Source organism: Ambystoma mexicanum, chromosome 4p (assembly GCF_040938575.1).
Source record: "Ambystoma mexicanum isolate Mex_15411 chromosome 4p, UKY_AmexF1_1, whole genome shotgun sequence".
In the NCBI taxonomy this organism is placed as follows: Eukaryota; Metazoa; Chordata; class Amphibia; order Caudata; family Ambystomatidae; genus Ambystoma; species Ambystoma mexicanum.
The window spans coordinates 1,128,871,881-1,128,888,282 of record NC_090927.1 but is presented as its reverse complement, the minus strand read 5'-3'; the positions used below and the strand labels follow the sequence as shown (position 1 = coordinate 1,128,888,282).

General features: G+C 45.8%; 1 protein-coding gene across 1 annotated transcript in view; it reads right to left on the bottom strand.

The window, feature by feature from the left end:
- Positions 1-16,402, bottom strand: part of SHPRH (SNF2 histone linker PHD RING helicase) — a 1,474,452-nt gene that overhangs the window by 759,257 nt on the left and 698,793 nt on the right. Inside the window, exons 17-18 of the mRNA XM_069606718.1 lie at positions 13,052-13,159; positions 11,963-12,105 (exon numbers count right to left, since the gene is read on the bottom strand). Of these exons, the coding sequence (XP_069462819.1) occupies positions 11,963-12,105; positions 13,052-13,159 (251 nt within the window). The remainder of the gene's footprint in view (positions 1-11,962; positions 12,106-13,051; positions 13,160-16,402) is intronic.

Here is a 16,402-nt window from a genome sequence, read left to right as displayed (position 1 = left end):
CAGTTTGCACGTGCACGCCGTGGAGGCGGCTAGGGAATTCACTTGTCTGTTGAGAGACAGGTTAGAATCCAAGTAAAAGCCTAGAGTTTTAACCTATTGCCCTACTTTAATGCTATTGCCATCAATCGTGAAGGAACAGTAGGCAGGGCCTAATTTCTTTAAGCTGGTGGAAGTGCCTAGGATGATAAGTTCAGTTTTATCATCATTCAGGCATTGACCATGTGTGGCCATCCATGCCTGGATGATGATGTACACTCTATTCACCAAGGCCAAATCCTTCTCATAATCTCCAGAAAGCAGAAGGAGGATCTGGGTATCATCTGCGTAGTTAGTGTAGGTGATACCGAGATGATCCAAATCATCGAAAAGGGGCTTAGTAAAAATATTGTACAATGTGGGGGAGACACAAGAACCCTGTGGCACACCGCAAGTGATAGGCGTAGGGTCTGCTGCAGCTGTAGGTGAGAAGACCCTCATGGTTCCGCCATTGAGGAATGATCTGATCCAGGTGATGGCCTCAGCGGAAGAGTGAGCTAATGTGTGGAGATGTGTGCATAGTATAGAGTGATCGACCAGGTCGAAAGCTGCAGAGAGGTCAAGGAGGAGGAGTAAGGCGACTTGGCCATGGTCTCTGAGCTTATCGATCTTTGCTTTAAAGTCAATGAGAGCAGTTTCAGTCCCATGTTGGGGGGCGGAATCCTGATTGTCTAGCTCCTAGGAGGTGATCTTCTTTCAGGCACTTCTGTATTTGTACATAAGCAACCTTATCCAGGATTTTTAGTAAGAATGGTACGGTTGTTATGGTCTGTAATTTGTAGGCGTGGCTGAGTCCAGGTGTGTTTTTTTTTTAGTAGTGTGAATACCCAGGATTGTTTTAGATTGGTGGAGATAGAGCTGGTAGAAGAACAAGTTACTTCTTACCTTGTAACGTTCTTTCGACGGGATGTTCCTCCGACGTATACCTCATCTTAGATATATCCTTCCAGCTCTGCTGGCCTCGGAAAATTTTCTCTCTAGAGGGCGCTGCGCGTCGACGTCCCTCGAGTCGATGTCCTTCGACAGCCGCCGTATCGACGCTCGACGTCATCCTGCCTATAAAGGCCGCGTGCAGCGTCCGTTGCTCAGTTCCGTTTTGTAGCCCACAGTATTACTGTCTGGACTAGACTAATCACCCTGAAGGAGCGTAAGATGCAACAACAAGGGAAGTAGAACTGCGGGGATGGATGGGAGAGTCGATGAGGAATACGTCGGAGGAACATCCCGTCGAAAGAACGTTACAAGGTAAGAAGTAACTTGTTCTTCGAAGGGATTGTGTCCTCCGACGTATTCCTCATCTTAGATAGGCTCCCATAGCAGTATTCTATATTCGGAGGAGGGAGTACTGACTTCACGCTGTCTTCTATTGATGAATAGAATGCAGTACAGCCCTTCCAAACCTAGTCTCTTGACTAGAGGAGGAATCCAGATTGTAAAAACGTGTAAAGGTATGGACAGACGACCATGTAGCGGCCGCACATATGTCTTTAACCGGCACGCCTCTTTTGAGGGCCGATGAAGCTGCAATACCTCTGGTCGAATGAGCCCTAAGGTTTTGAGGGGGCTCTTTCCCTGCCAGTTTATAACATTCCAGAATGGCTAGAATGATCCATCTGGAAATGGTCTGCTTAGTTATTGGTAACCCCAGCTTGTGACCTGCCTAACCTACAAACAGCTGGTCTGGCTGTCTTATTCTGACTAGTATACTAATGTAAAAACTTAAAACCCTCCTAGGATCTAGTCTGTGTAACCTCTCTTCCTCTTTCCCCGGGTGAGGAGGAGGATAGAAAGATGGTAGGGTAATCCTCTGAGAGATATGGAATTCAGAAACTACCTTTGGGAGGAAATTAGGCTTCACTTGCAGGACAACTTTGTCTTTGTGAAAGATTGTATGAGGGGGTTTACAAGAAAGAGCTTGTAATTCGCTCACCCTTCTAGCAGATGTAAGTGCTATTAATAAAACAGTTTTAAGGGTAAGGAATCTTAACGAACAAGAATGGAGAGGTTCGAAAGGTGTACCCATCAGGAAAGTTAGTACTAAGTTTAAATCCCATAGGGGAACTTGGAATGGTCTTGGGGGATAAACATTGGTTAACCCCTTTAGAAACTGTATTACCAAGGGTAATTTGAAATAGGATGGTTCTTCCGCAGTACGCTTAAAGATAGATAGCGCTGCGAGATAGCCCTTAATGGTGCCAACTTGAAGGCCTGAATTTGCCAAATATAGTAGGAAGGACAAAACCATTGGTGTACCACATGAAAATGGGTCGATATTCTGTTCTCTACACCAGCTGCAAAATCTGTTCCAACGGCAGCGGTATAAAGACTTTGTTGCTGGCCTCCTTGCCGAAAGCAACACTTCCATAACATCATCAGGGAGGTCCCAATCCTTGTACCTCAGCCGTTCAGAAGCCAAGCGTGAAGGTTGAGGATTTTGATGTCTGGATGGAGAACCTGACCTCCCTTCTGTGAGAGTAGGTTCTCTCTGAGCGGAAGTCGAATTGGAGGGCAGATGGACAAGTCTAGAAGGTCCGGGTACCACGTACTCCTGGCCCAATCCGGGGCAATTAGGATCATGGTTCGCCGGAATCTTCTCAACCTCCTGATCATTTGAGGAATGACAGGGACCGGTGGGAACGCGTACAGAAGCGGAAACTCCCAGTCCACTATGAACGCGTCTCCCAGAGCTCCTCTGGGAGGAAATTCCCTTGAGCAGAACAGGTAGCATTTCCTGTTTAGGCTGGTGGCGAACAGATCTACCTGAGGGGTTCCCCAAAGGGCGAAGATCTCTTGAAGGACTTCCTGAGCTAGCTCCCACTCGTGGGAGACTGTGTTCTGCCTGCTCAGAGCGTCCGCTGTCAAGTTCTTCTCTCCGGCTAGGTGAACTGCCGAAAGAGAGATTCCTTCTTGGATTGCCCAAAACCAGAGCTGCATCGCCTCTCTGCACAGGGGTAGTGATCCTACGCCTCCTCTTTTGTTGAGGTAATGCATGGCCACCGTGTTGTCCGTCATTATCAGGACGTTCTTCCCTTGTACAGCTGGCAGGAAAGCCTTCAACGCAAGTCTGATGGCTCTCAGCTCTAACAGGTTGATGTGTAGTCTGGACTCCGATGGAGACCAACGACCGCTGATGGTCAAGTCGTTGGCATGGGCTCCCCACCCCGTGAGTGAGGCATCCGTGACTACTGTTATCTCCGGCCAGGGTTGCCAAAACTGTTCTCCTTTCAGAATGTTCTCCTGACAGGCCCACCACTGAAGGTCTCGAGCCACCCTGCCGGGAACCTGAAGAAGATCTGTCATTCTCCCTGAGAATTGTGACCACTGAGTCCTCAGTGCCCACTGGAGGGATCTCATTCTCAGGCGAGCCTCTGGCACAAGGAAAATGCAGGATGCCATGAGGCCTAGCAACCTCAAAAAGTCGAAGGCTGGGAGACGTTGGGCATGTTGGAACTTGGTAACCATCTGTAGAATATCTTGAGCCCTCACCTCTGGTGGCGAGGCTTTTCCCAGGGAAGTATCCAGGATCGCTCCTATGAACTGGAGTCTCTGCGATGGTATCATTTGAGACTTCTTTAAATTGAGGGAGAAGCCCAGTTTGTGAAGGGAGTAGCACACGTGATTTAGCTGGATCTGAGCTTGCTCCGGAGAAACAGCCCGGATCAGCCAATCGTCCAGGTAGGGGTAGACGTGAATCCCTTCCCTCCTTAGACTTGCAGCCACTAGCGACATTAACTTGGTGAAGACCCTCGGGGCGGAGGTCAGCCCAAATGGCAGTACTCGAAATTGATAGTGAGAGTTGCCAATTGCGAACCTCAGGTATTTCCTGTGTTTGAGATGGATAGGCACATGGAAATAAGCGTCCTGAAGGTCCAGAGATACCAACCAGTCCTGAAACTGCAGGGCCTGGAGGATCTGAGAAAGAGTGACCATCTTGAATTTGTCTTTCCTGAGGAATTTGTTCAATTCTCGCAAGTCCAAGATGGGTCTCAGTCCTCCGTCTTTCTTCGGAATGAGAAAGTAAGGGGAGTACCAGCCCTTGTTCCTCTCCGCTACAGGTACCGGTTCTATGGCACTTTTCTCTAGCAGGTCCAAAATTTCCTGCAAGAGGAGCGGATCTGGAGCTTTCTGAGAGCTGATCCCCGGTGGATGACTGAGGTATACGTAGGAAAGGCAGGCAGTAACCTTGGGCGACTGTTTCCAAGGATAAGCCGTCTTGACATCGGTAGAGGATGCTGCTTGTACCACCAGACTTTCTGGGGATGGATGTTTAGACAAAAACTCTGGGTCTGTGGAAGATACTCTGTACTTTGCAGACAGTTTTTTATTTACTGCTGGTATTACCTCTGGGGTTTCCCAGTTTGTCATGATCTTTCTCTGAAGAGCTTTATGAAAGGGCACCACCGGATCCTCTTGTGGGCCTTCGTCAAGAATATCCGTGAGGTCATCTTGTTGGAAAGATTGTGAAGGTGCAGACCACCCCATGAACTCTGTAATCCTAGCCATTAAGGCTCTGTAGGGGGTTTCAGCATGCTCCCCCGGTTCTGGCTTAGCAAAATCCACCTCAGGGGAAGTGTCTAACCCACTTGCCTCATGTAAAGAATCATGAAGATCCTTTAATCTACGCTCTTCAGAGGAAAATTCCTCTCTAACTGGGGTTACAGGTCCCTGTAACTCAAATGTGTCTTGTTCAGACAAATCACCCTCTTCTAAAATTGAGGATATAGTTCTCAATTGTTCTGAACTCATAAAGGGAGTAAATCCCATTTCCAAGGCAGAGGGTGCCGAACTTGTCATTATTGGCCTTGAAAACGTCGATGTCGTCGACGCCGAAGGCTTCGAGCGTGGCGTCGAAAACAGAGGTGGAGGCCTCGAGGACCTCGACAGAATTGGAATTCTACTCGACAATATCGACGTCGAGGGCCTGGGGATCGTCACTGGATGTGTGGTCACCGTGACTTTTCTCGGCGTCGAGTCGACAGACCCGTGTGTCGAAGGTCCCTTCGACAAGGGCGTCGAAGACATCGACCTCGACGGAACCTTCGTCGACGGCGTCGACGGAACCTTCGAGGAAGGTTTGGAGGTCATAGTCCTACTCGAGGGTTCGAGACGCGCTCGAGAGGTTTCTTTCGCCGGGTACTGCGACTCGCGGCGTTTTTGACCTTCGGGTCTTTCGACCAGAGCATCGCTCTCGGCAGTCTTCGAGGGGGTCAAGGCCGCTTTCTCGAAGACGCTCATCATATTTTTTCTGAATTCCTCCCATTCAGCCCGGGAACTATGTTTCGTGGGGCAAGGGATTCTTTTTGGCGAAACAGAGGAAGAGGAAGACGGAGAAGGGGATCTTCGACGTCTCCTCTTCGAGTGCTTCGATCTCGAGGAGTGATGAGACCCACTCCGAGACCTGGAGCGCGAATGGTGACGAGGAGACGAATGTCTCGACTTCGTCGACGAAGAAGCTTTAAAAGTCTTACCTTTCTTCAGCTTCCCCCTACGCTCCTTCAGGGCCTTAGCTGTCATGGACATACAGTCCTCGCACTCCGAACAATGGTGTTCGGCTCCCAAGCACCACAGACAATTTCTGTGAGGATCGGTCAACGACATCTTTTTCCCACAATCTCGACATTTTTTGAAGCCGGATAGAGGAGTTGTCGGTTCCGACGAGGAAGCCATCGAGTACGGATCGAATAACTCGAGGTAAATAGGATTATTCTGACTAAGAACTGAGCAACGGTATTCCGAGGCACCGAGTAGCGCGGAAAAACGGAACTGAGCAACGGACGCTGCGCGTGGCCTTTATAGGCAGGATGACGTCGAGCGTCGATACGGCGGCTGTCGAAGGACATCGACTCGAGGGACGTCGACGCGCAGCGCCCTCTAGAGAAAAAATTTTCCGAGGCCAGCAGAGCTGGAAGGATATATCTAAGATGAGGAATACGTCGGAGGACACAATCCCTTCGAAAAGGAGGCGTTAATTAGTTTCGTAATGAAAGGGCAGAGGTTGCGAGCGGCATCTTTGATGAGCTGTGCAGGGCACAGATCTCCCTGACAATTGGAAGGTTTCAATGACCAGATCATTTTTTCTACTTCAAGTGTGATGACTTTAGAGAATTTGAAACAAGTGGTTTTTCTTAGCGTAAGCTTCTCAGGTAGTTTGGACGGGAGAGGATCATTTAAGGAAGCTTTTTTATGGGAGATTTTGTTTTGTAGGGTAGCAATCTTGTTGGCTAGTGCGTTTTGGATTTCTAGGCACCCATTTTTATCTTTGATACAGGTGTCTGGAGGTACTATAGGAGTTTCTACTTCGAGTATGGAGAATAATTCCTTCATATTTGATTTCGCATGGGATATGCGGTCGAAGGAGGTTTGTTTAGCCAGGAGGATTTCTTTTTTGTAGAGTGCAGCTAGTTTAGAAAGTTTGTGTTTATTGGCTGCTGTTGGGAGTTTTTTCCAGGGGACCTCGCAGTTTCTTTTTTGCTGCCTTAAGTTTTTGAGGAATGGTGTATACAATTTGTTTAGGTGCTTTTTGGGCTTACTTGGTCTGAGTTTGAGGGGGGCAATTAGATCCTGCGAGGTGGCCATGATTTTGTTATATTCTTCGACCAGAGTCTCTGGATCAGAGTTGTCGGGGAGAGTGTGGGGAGTATGTTCAGGATGAGTCTCTCTACTGTAATGCTCTTCTTGTTTCTGGTGAGTGTGGGGGGGCCCTGATAATCGGCAGGGGTGGTGGTCGGGTGGTGGAGAGCATGAACGAGACCAGGTGGTGGTCAGTCCAGGCTAGTGGTGAGATGTTGGTGATGTTCGCTAGGCAGTTGTGGTGATAATATACTCATTATATATATTTGCCTGCGGACTGAGGGGCGTGTAGTCATGATTGCCAACACTTGGTGTAGGCAGCGTGACTGTGTGGCCTGTGAGACACCCCCAACTATGGCAGTTGTCTGCTGAAATGACCCAGTGGCCAAAAAATGAAGGATATTGAGCACCTTTTCCAAGGGGCTCAGTGCTTGGGAGCACAAGGTGGGTGATGTGAGGTCATCCTCCCATTCAGTGACCAGGTCTAGGATGATAAAGGGGTGGAAACCTATACCTGCCATAGACCTGGTCCATCAGGCATCCCAAAAAGACTGTTCCTGGGTAAGAAAATGCGGGGCCTGGCTATCCACCTCCTCCTGCGGTGTCCCACGATCACTGCTGCGAGAAATGGGGCATTCACCGTAGCTGTATATGCTTGTTTGTTGTTTGTGCACACTTTTATGCTGTGCGGGGGCGCTTCCGCCTGCTTTTGCGTGGCAGATGGGTTTCCGGCTTTGTGCGTCTTTTGGTGTGCGTGGGTTTGCCCTGTCCTATTCCATGAATACGTGTTGTTAGCGCGTGTGTGGGCGTTGCGAGGGTTTCACTGCTGTACTTCACTCATTATGCCCACATTTTCGTGTGTTGTTCCCCATTTCGCGTGTTCCGCCCCCTTTTTAGGTGTGTGCGCTGGACTTTGTGCGCCTTCACTGGGCAACTCCCGCACATCTTTCGAGATGTCGCTGTGACGTGTGCGCTACGCACGGATTCAGCACAGGTCCTAGGTAAGCCACGCAGAGTGCCTTCCATGAATCGGTAAAAGGACGCACGCGTGCAATGCGCTTCTCACTCTTGCACTATGGATTTCGGCGCACAATGATTCCATGAATTACCCAGGAAATGCAGAGGAACGCCCGACTGGCTCACGGGGCTGCCATAGTCCGACTCCCCCCGTTGTAATAAGTGTTTGATGCCTGCAAAAGGTGTCAAGTTGATTACATAACCAACAAGGCCACTTCCCCCACACAAGAACACAGGAATCACAGGAGAGCAGTGCTTGCAGCCTGTGGGCCGTGTAAGCCTGGAAGCTATTCAACCAAATCCACCTGGTTGGGGACACAAGTTGCATCAACACTGGGCGGAATGGACAAAGACCGTTCAAATCATCCACCTGCGAACAGGCACCCTCAGCAGTGTTCCAAACCGCTGGGGGGAGGGGGGAGTCGTAGTCAATAACAGCCCAACGCAGCACAACGGGCAGAGGAAGACAGGAAACAGCTGATAAGTTCCGTCAGAGGAGCAGGGAATGAAAGGTCAGTGTGCCGCCACCCAGTGTCTCACCAGATTCACAGGACTTGGCCAATATTTTTAGTAGGCAATGATCGAGGGGGAGAAGGTTACCTCACTTCTCACTGGCGTTCCACTGTTCCCCTTTGCTTCCCCTCGGTTTCGCTGTTTGCAGTCCCGCAGGACTGCAAGACTATCCTTAAACCCTCCTTCGCCGCGGCATTAGCCGTCGGAGGGGTTTTTGAATGCTGTAATGGCTGCACAGGCGTGGGGGAAGCAGCTCTCCCTCCCAGCTCCAAAGACTGCCCTTAACCCGCCCTTCGTCGCAGCATTTGCCACCGGAGGGGTCTTTGAATGCTGTAAATGCTGCGCAGGCATGGGGAAAGTGTTAGGCAGAAACCTGTGCAGTTCCCTCTGGGACCACTGCAAAAGATTTAGGACTACAGGTGTTTGGCAGTAAACCCACTTGGTAGCAGTCTGTACCACACAGATTCACTTGGTAGCTGTGGCTGAGCAGTCAAACTTCCCTCAAGAAGAGTTAGGCAGTTTTAAGAGTATTCACAATAGGTCAAGAGCACACAATAGAACAAGTAAACACTGACCAGGGCTTGGTGTAAGAGAGATATAATTATTTATTTAAAAACCACGTCTAGAAAAACACACAGGCACTAATAATAAGCAATTCAAAAACACGGTCACTAAAATATATACACTCCCTTAAAAGAATATTAGACAAGTCTTAAGTAAAGCCCCATTTCCAGACAGCGGTGAGCTGTCTGGAAAAAAAAAAAAGGAGAAAAAAGCAGAGAACAAATTGAAACAGATCCCAACACTTTTTCAAGAACACAACAAGGGAGGAAGGCAAAGTAAAACCGTGAAGTTAGAGTTCAAGAGGCCGGATCCACATTCAGAGGATCCAAACGAAATGTGTCCAAGGTCACACGGTTGCAGTGCACAAAGGTCTTGTAAAGGTTCAAAAAGGAGTTGGACCACAGAAAGGGACCAGTTAGAGGGTCAAGGCGGCCAGCCCAGTCCAGAAGGTTAAGGAGTTATTATTACCTTGTAGCAATCTTTAGAAAGGGAGGCCTGGCGGACACGGTACCTTAAAGTGGTGAGAACGCTCCAGCGGGGGCAGTTGTTCCTGGCAGCGGGTGCAAGTCGGTGCTTCGTCCGGGGGAAGAGAGGATCTCGTCATGGAGGAAGACAGGAGTCCGTTGCACTGCCAGGGAAGAAACCAGCCGCGGAGTTTCTCAGGTACAAGGAGCGGTCCGGTGAGTCGCGTTTCAGTGGTGAGTGGCTATCCGGCTGCTGGGGTGCTTGGCACGGGCAGTTCGACCACAAACCGGGCTGGGGTGCGAAGAAAGAAAGGAAAACTGGTTGTGCCCACCAGTCAGGGGAAGAAGCCTCTCCAGAAGGGAGATCTTCTCTGTCGTCGGGAAATGGTGAGTCGGTTCTGCAGGGCTCCACCGGTGGTGTCGTCGTGGTAGGTCGGCTCAGCTTCTCCCTCGTCGGATTCTCAGGTCCTGTGGCGACTTCTGAAGTTCCAGTCCCCAAAGCCCTGCTTTTATGCAGAAAACCCCCATTCACTCATCCTAGCTGTCACTCAAACATGCTAAGTGGTGAGCCGGCCGGCTCACCACTTGGGCCAATCACACAAGAGTGCAACCTGAGTTACCAAGGTAACTCGGTCCAGGGTGCCTAAACCCCCTCCCACAACCCCTGTGGTACCCAGATAGAGTGGCACCGCTTTTGGAGGCTTCTGTGGAGAAGCCCGCCAAAAAAGTGGAACAAAGGGCTCGACTTGGGTTGGATTCACAGAAGAGAACCCAAACGCCATTTTGGAATTGAGTCTTGGCAAAAAATAACAACCGGAGAATTAATATTAATTAAATAAACTGGCGGTATGTTCGAGGCTATGAGAATTAAATAATTAAAGTTGGTAGCCTCAAACAATGGGAAAATCCCATAGGAAAATATTTGCGGTCGAATATAAAAAGTAGTTTCCACTGCCACCAGCCAAAACTCGATCAGGGGGGACGGAGACGTGCCCCCTCAACTAACAGACCCCGGGGCAATCGAATTGCCCCAACCAGTACGTCCACAATATGATGGTTTGTACTGGTTTCTGTTAATAATTTGGGACTAGTAAAGCCAATGGGGACTTTACATGCCCTGGGAGACAGTAGTCAGTCCGAGGGTATGGAGTCTATGGTGGGGTGTCACTATGACACCCCTGTGTTACTCTGCACGAAGGGTGCTGTGTAACACACATAGGAAAAACACATGAGACCCTATGGAGTAAAGGACCCCATAGCCCATAAAACACATTACCAGTCAAAGGAATACCATTAATCATGTCCAAGAGTGGGAGGAAAAGAGTCTCACTCTTGGCAGGAGGAAAAAAAACAAACTCCAAAAATCCAGCAAAGCTGCTGGGGGACTCAGTAGGTTAGGAAATTCAGCCTAAAGAGAGAATTCTCCCTAACAGAAAGCAGCTCCAAAGACTGTCCTTAACCCGCCCTTCACCGTGACATTACCCACCAGAGTTTTTTTTAATGCTGTAAACGCTGTGCAGGCATGGGGGAAACAGCTCCTCCTTCCTAGGTCCAAAGACTGTCCTTAACTCGTCCTTCGGTAGGAAGTGGGATAGCTATCCCGGATGCGACAGAATATATTAGAAAGCGACATCCGCAAACTAAGGGAACCATCTGGTACCAAACAATGAAGATCTTAATTTAAAAAAATGAAGAAAATAGATTAAATCTTCAAAGGATTATAAGAGAATTTTGGAGGAGTCCCAACATTGAACGTGCAGTGAAAAATCTGAAAATGGCCTCCCGGGGTGGAGCTAAGGGAAGACTGTCCATTAACTGGGGTGGGGGAGGGATATGACCCAAAATTACTAAAACAGCACTAATGCGAGAAGCAGTTTAAGATTTAAAGGTAAACTGCTTTTATGTTACTGAGGATTCGCAGCTTGTTGATGAGGAATATTCAAACAGCTTGAGAATCTATGAAAGATCCAATGCTGGAGAAGGAGGGGCATTTTGAGAAACAAAATATTCATATCATAAAGTAGTATTTCAAAGAAAAAAATCTTTATTGTAACGACATTGTAAACTGACATTTTCTTTTTAAATTTAGCAATGTTCATTTCTAATGATCACTTCTGGTATATAATGTAGATAAAATAAGAATGTAACACCAGTCTCACTGAGCAAAGCAAATGACCAAAACCTACAAAAATATATATAGCATTTTCTGATAGAAGGTTATCAATGCAAGATGGACAGTGTAGCACACTCCTATTGTACTTTTTGAAAAAAAACCTTATAAGAAAGGAGGACATGAACAAATGGCACCAATGATGGTTACTGGCTACACAGCATAGCTCTCAAGATTGAAATTTAGTAGAAGATGAACTACAAAACCGACCAGAAGAAGGGTCATTCAATGACTGTGCTGTTAAGGTCTCTGCAACTATAAGGAGGCCATATGTTTAGAAGTTGTATATAATTTGAAGATTATGGGGTGGATGCTTTTTAAGTTGTGGTGGTGACGAAATTACTTAGGGGAGTTCAATTGAACGACATATTTAATAACTAGTGTGCGCTCGAGGGTCCCCCCCCCCTCATCCCTCCAGTGATCATGGCTCGACAAACTATTTGCCCAAGTTAAATATTCTGATATACTCATATAACAGGGATTTTCTTTTATACTTTTCTTATTAGACCATCTAAATCATGTGATTCAAGACTGTAGTTCAAATGCTGCAACAAAAATAATAAAGACAAAAAGATGTTTGCAGGGCATTGTTACCTATAAAGAGATCAGTCTGTCTTTTGTGACTTACTTCTCTGCCATGGAAAGTTTATCAGTTTGTTGCTTGTAGCTGCTGGTTAGCTCATTCTGAACACGCTGCACAAGTTCCTCATCAATAGCATACTGTATTGCATGCTGAATTACATCCAACCACCAGGGCGAACCTGGATGAATCTATGTTAAAGCATTAATGAAAAGACAGCATATGATCAGAAGAAAAAAAGAGCGTAAGAAATCAAGGAAAGGAATGAGGAACTAAAGAAAAAATAATGAGAGCTGGAGAGAAACAGTCACACATAATGCAATCAAAAAGAAGACAATTAAATAATAGATGAATTGGGTAGCAAGGAAGAAATAAGGAGAGTAAGAAGGGGCTGGAAGGAAGGGAAGACGGGAAGGAGTAAGGAGAGAAAAGAGGGATGAAGAAAAAGAACAAACAGGAAAGAATTAAGGATAAAATAAATGGGAATGAAAGAAAGAGAAAATAGTAAAGAAAGGGGAGAAAGCAAATAAGAAAAAAAGCAATAAAAGATATTAAATAAAAGACAAGAAGGAAGGTGGTGCAGAAATACAAAGGAAGGAATGAATAGTAAAAACGAAAACAAAGAAAATAGAAAGGTAAAAGGTTGATTATGGGCAATTGAATTGGAATGCATGTGGATAAGTCTTGACAAATGTTCAAACACAAACTAGCCCGTGTTGAAAACCACATTTTAGTGTTTAACCATTTCATTTGTTGGTGGAGTGGTATTAACAGGTATCCTTACAATTCCTTCAGTAAAAACCCTAAAAACACAAATGACACTACAGGTCTGTAGATAAAGGTAGTGTGCAACAAAGATTTGTGCATCAGAATTACTTTATAGTATAGCAATGAAAATATTTGTTAACGGCATATAAATACATTTGGGTAGTAAGGAGAGATGTGCAGCCAAGGGGGGGGGGGTGATAGATTAGAGGGGGGAGAGACAGGTGAAGAGAAAAGGAAGAGGGGCGATCCAGAAAGAAGGAGCAAGAGAAAGAGGCTGGGAGTGAGAGAGAGACTGCCAAATGAGGTCACAGACCAACACATCTATCCATAACACCCCTATCCCCAAACTAAAGGGCTGGAGAAACTTGCCTTTCTCCCAAGTTCCCGGATGTTCTGAAGCACTGGTTGCAATGCCTGAAGGGCCTCTGAAACCTCTGCATTAGACTTACTCATGTAATGTTGCTTAAGTTGTTTTGCCTGCATAAAAAGAAAACGTTTATTAAACTTATGAACCAGTATGAATGATAGGATTCTGAGTTATGTGGTATATTGTAGACCTTGGGTCTGCAACCTGTGGCTCTCCAGGTGTTTTTGACTTTGACAACCATTATCCCTCACCACTGACTAAGCTGGCTAGTGCTGATGGGAGTTGTACTGCAAAACATTTAGACAGTCAAAGGTTGCAGACCCATGTTGTAGACAAAAAGGCAGAACAGCAATGTTTCCAAATCAACTGTCCCATCTGCAATATGCTTCATCTAACAATTACAAGTTTAGCATTCCTACTGCATAGGGGTTACTGGTTCATGGGGCGGAAGTGCACCCCCCGCTGCTCCCCAGTATTTAAACATGCTGGAACCCTTCTTCTATTTCTACCATGAATTTCTTCTAACCTCCTGCCGGCTCCTTGAGACTTTACTTCTGTGGTGGTCACTTAACTCCCCCTGTACTCTCTCACCGTAATGCAGGGGGGGAACAATTGGTCTGATCCAGATGTGATCTTGATACAAGAGGAGTACATGAAGGCTTGTTATTAATGATTCAAAAGCTTTGAAATTCCAGAGATCCTTGAAATTGAGAATTACAAAAGTAAACGTCTGCTAGAGGATTTGTAATACTTCTGAATGAGTGCAAACCATGAATGATGCGTTTGACCTATAAAAGTCTACAATCAATCATTATCAGCCTCTGCTAAAACACAGCAGTCAATATTAGAAAAAAGTGCTTCTTTTTCAGAAAATAATATACAGGTTATACCGCCAGACAAAGTGGTGGTGAAAGCATCAGCAAGAGCTGAGAGACTGTAGTCATCAACGTGGCACAAAGAAAACTATCAAAAGCAGATGTATTAAATAAAGATCTATCATTTGTCTCACCATCTCCGAATGATCGATTCTATACATTAGTTGAATTGAACCTGTTTTTCAGAAAGTTGCATTTACACCGTTTTTTCACACTATTAAAACAAAGACATACTGCAATTAAGCTTAAAGTATTAAAAACGAAAGAAGGTTGATGATGCATTCAGCAAAGTGATAAACTACATTCAAATGAACATTTCAAAAGACCTCATATAAGAAGAAACATCTTCAAACTAGGTAGAAGCCCTGAACGAGCTAGGTAATGATATCAAAATTGTAAACTAGCACATTAAAAAAGGGGGACAGATAGACATTCAAGACTTTAAAGAATATGAATAAAATTTCAAGGAAACCAATGACAGAATTATGTGTACTGCTAGAAATAGACAATCAATCAATGACTGCCGGACCATTTTGTAATAAAATGTGATTTATGTGTGGGAAGACACTAAATAGATCTCATCTCCGAAGCTACATGGTCTCATTTATGTTCATTAAACACAACAGCAACTATGCTTTACAACCTCCCAACAATCCACAATTGAATGACTCCCTTGCCTGGAACACCCACAGTGTCTTACAACAAAAGTTAGCTGGAACGCCTAGGAGGTTATGTGGATTACTTCCTTCAACAATTCATTTAACATGACGGGTGCTTTGTGAAATGGACAACTCACTAACTTTTTAAAAAGAAACAGTTTTAAAATTAATGGTCAAAGCTTACCTAGGGACCATTAACGGTAGCCATTCTTCATACTAACACAGGCCACACTGAATGAATACAAGCTTTTGTAAGGCTTTATTATTAAAAGCAATTGCAGAAGTCATTGAAGAATTCCTGATCTACTTGATCACTGTCACACTTAAAAACTAAGCTTCAATATGGGAAGATATTAGTTATACAATTACGGGGGACTTTAATACATGTCAACTTTGCCCCAAACTATGCAAATGTATTAATGAAGTGTATGCAAATGTATTAATGCAGTGAAAACATTTGTAAGTTACAAGACATTGTGCAACCAACAGATATTCTATTGGGGGTAACAGCTTGATGCTATCCTTCGAATACGGAAGAGTTCAGTAGAACAACTCAAGTATTTTGAAACATTTACTAGCAACATTCTCACCTTGAATAAATTCATGTTAGCAACTACAGAATCACGTAGAATATTTAGCTGCTTTGCTGAGTTTTCAAAATGCAGTGTTTTTGTCTCATGATGGGTAGTCATGAGTTTGGGCTCACCTCTTTCTAGCTCCCTTTCTGGAGCTACTGTTACAGGAGTCCCTTTTTCTGTCTTCTTTTTCTTGATGAAGGTACTCTCTTTGAAGACGTAGGGACGATCCCTTCCAGTAGCCACATTGTCAGCCTCATAAAACAGGCAGAACACAAAGGGGCAATAGGAAGGTAAGTCCTTAATTTCAGGAAAAAGCAACTGCTCCAACAAAAAAAAAAGAGAGAAACTCAGCTGTTCTCTCCAGAACTGCAGAAAATGTAAATGCAGAAGTGCAGGACCACTCTTGTGCTGATCAAGCGTTATATGCAGAAGTCCAAGAGCACTCTTATGCAGGGTGATCACTCGTAAGACTGAAGACCAAAGCACTCTTTGGGAAGTGAACGTTGGTGTATTGGACGATAAGATCCAACAAAGGAAGGTACTGATGACTCGGAAAGCAACAATTCTGTAAGAGAACAGAGGAGGTACATAAGGAGCAAATGGAAGGCAGGGAGAACTGGAGCTGCAGGGTAGCGTAAGCGTTAGCGAAGTCCAGGCAAAGAAGCAATAGAGCGGCAGCAAAGATGCTGCAAAGAAGGGAAGGCATGTGCGAAAGGTAGTCAAAAGCAGGGAATGCGGAGGGCAAAAAAGGCAAATAAAGAAAAAATAAACAAACGTCTTACCCAATAGAAGAATAGGGTTGCAACGCATCGGAGCTGCGCAGCTTCGTTGTGTAAATAGAAGCACGGACGCCATCTTTAGAACTAGACTGGTAATGGCGTTGCGGTCAATACGTGCTGGCGTGACTTCACCAAGCCATATCCACCTCTTCAAGGCAGAATAACATTGCGTCATAACAATATGGCCCTTCTTTCTCCGGGGGGGTTGGTCCAGGTTTCCAAGGCAACCGTAGATGGTACTGTCAAAGCAAACCGGTGGCAGAGACATGGTTCCCAGGATCATTCTGCTTCTGAATATCCTTTCCAGTGTATCAAGTATTGGAGGGTACCGTGATGGTAACCAGAATCGCATAGACTGGAGACTTCAAATCCTATAGTGCCTACAAGAGCAGGTATACTCTGAGAAAGTTTCTTCCTCAAGTAAGGATCAGGAAGATAAGGTTTTAATAGGGAAGAGTGAAA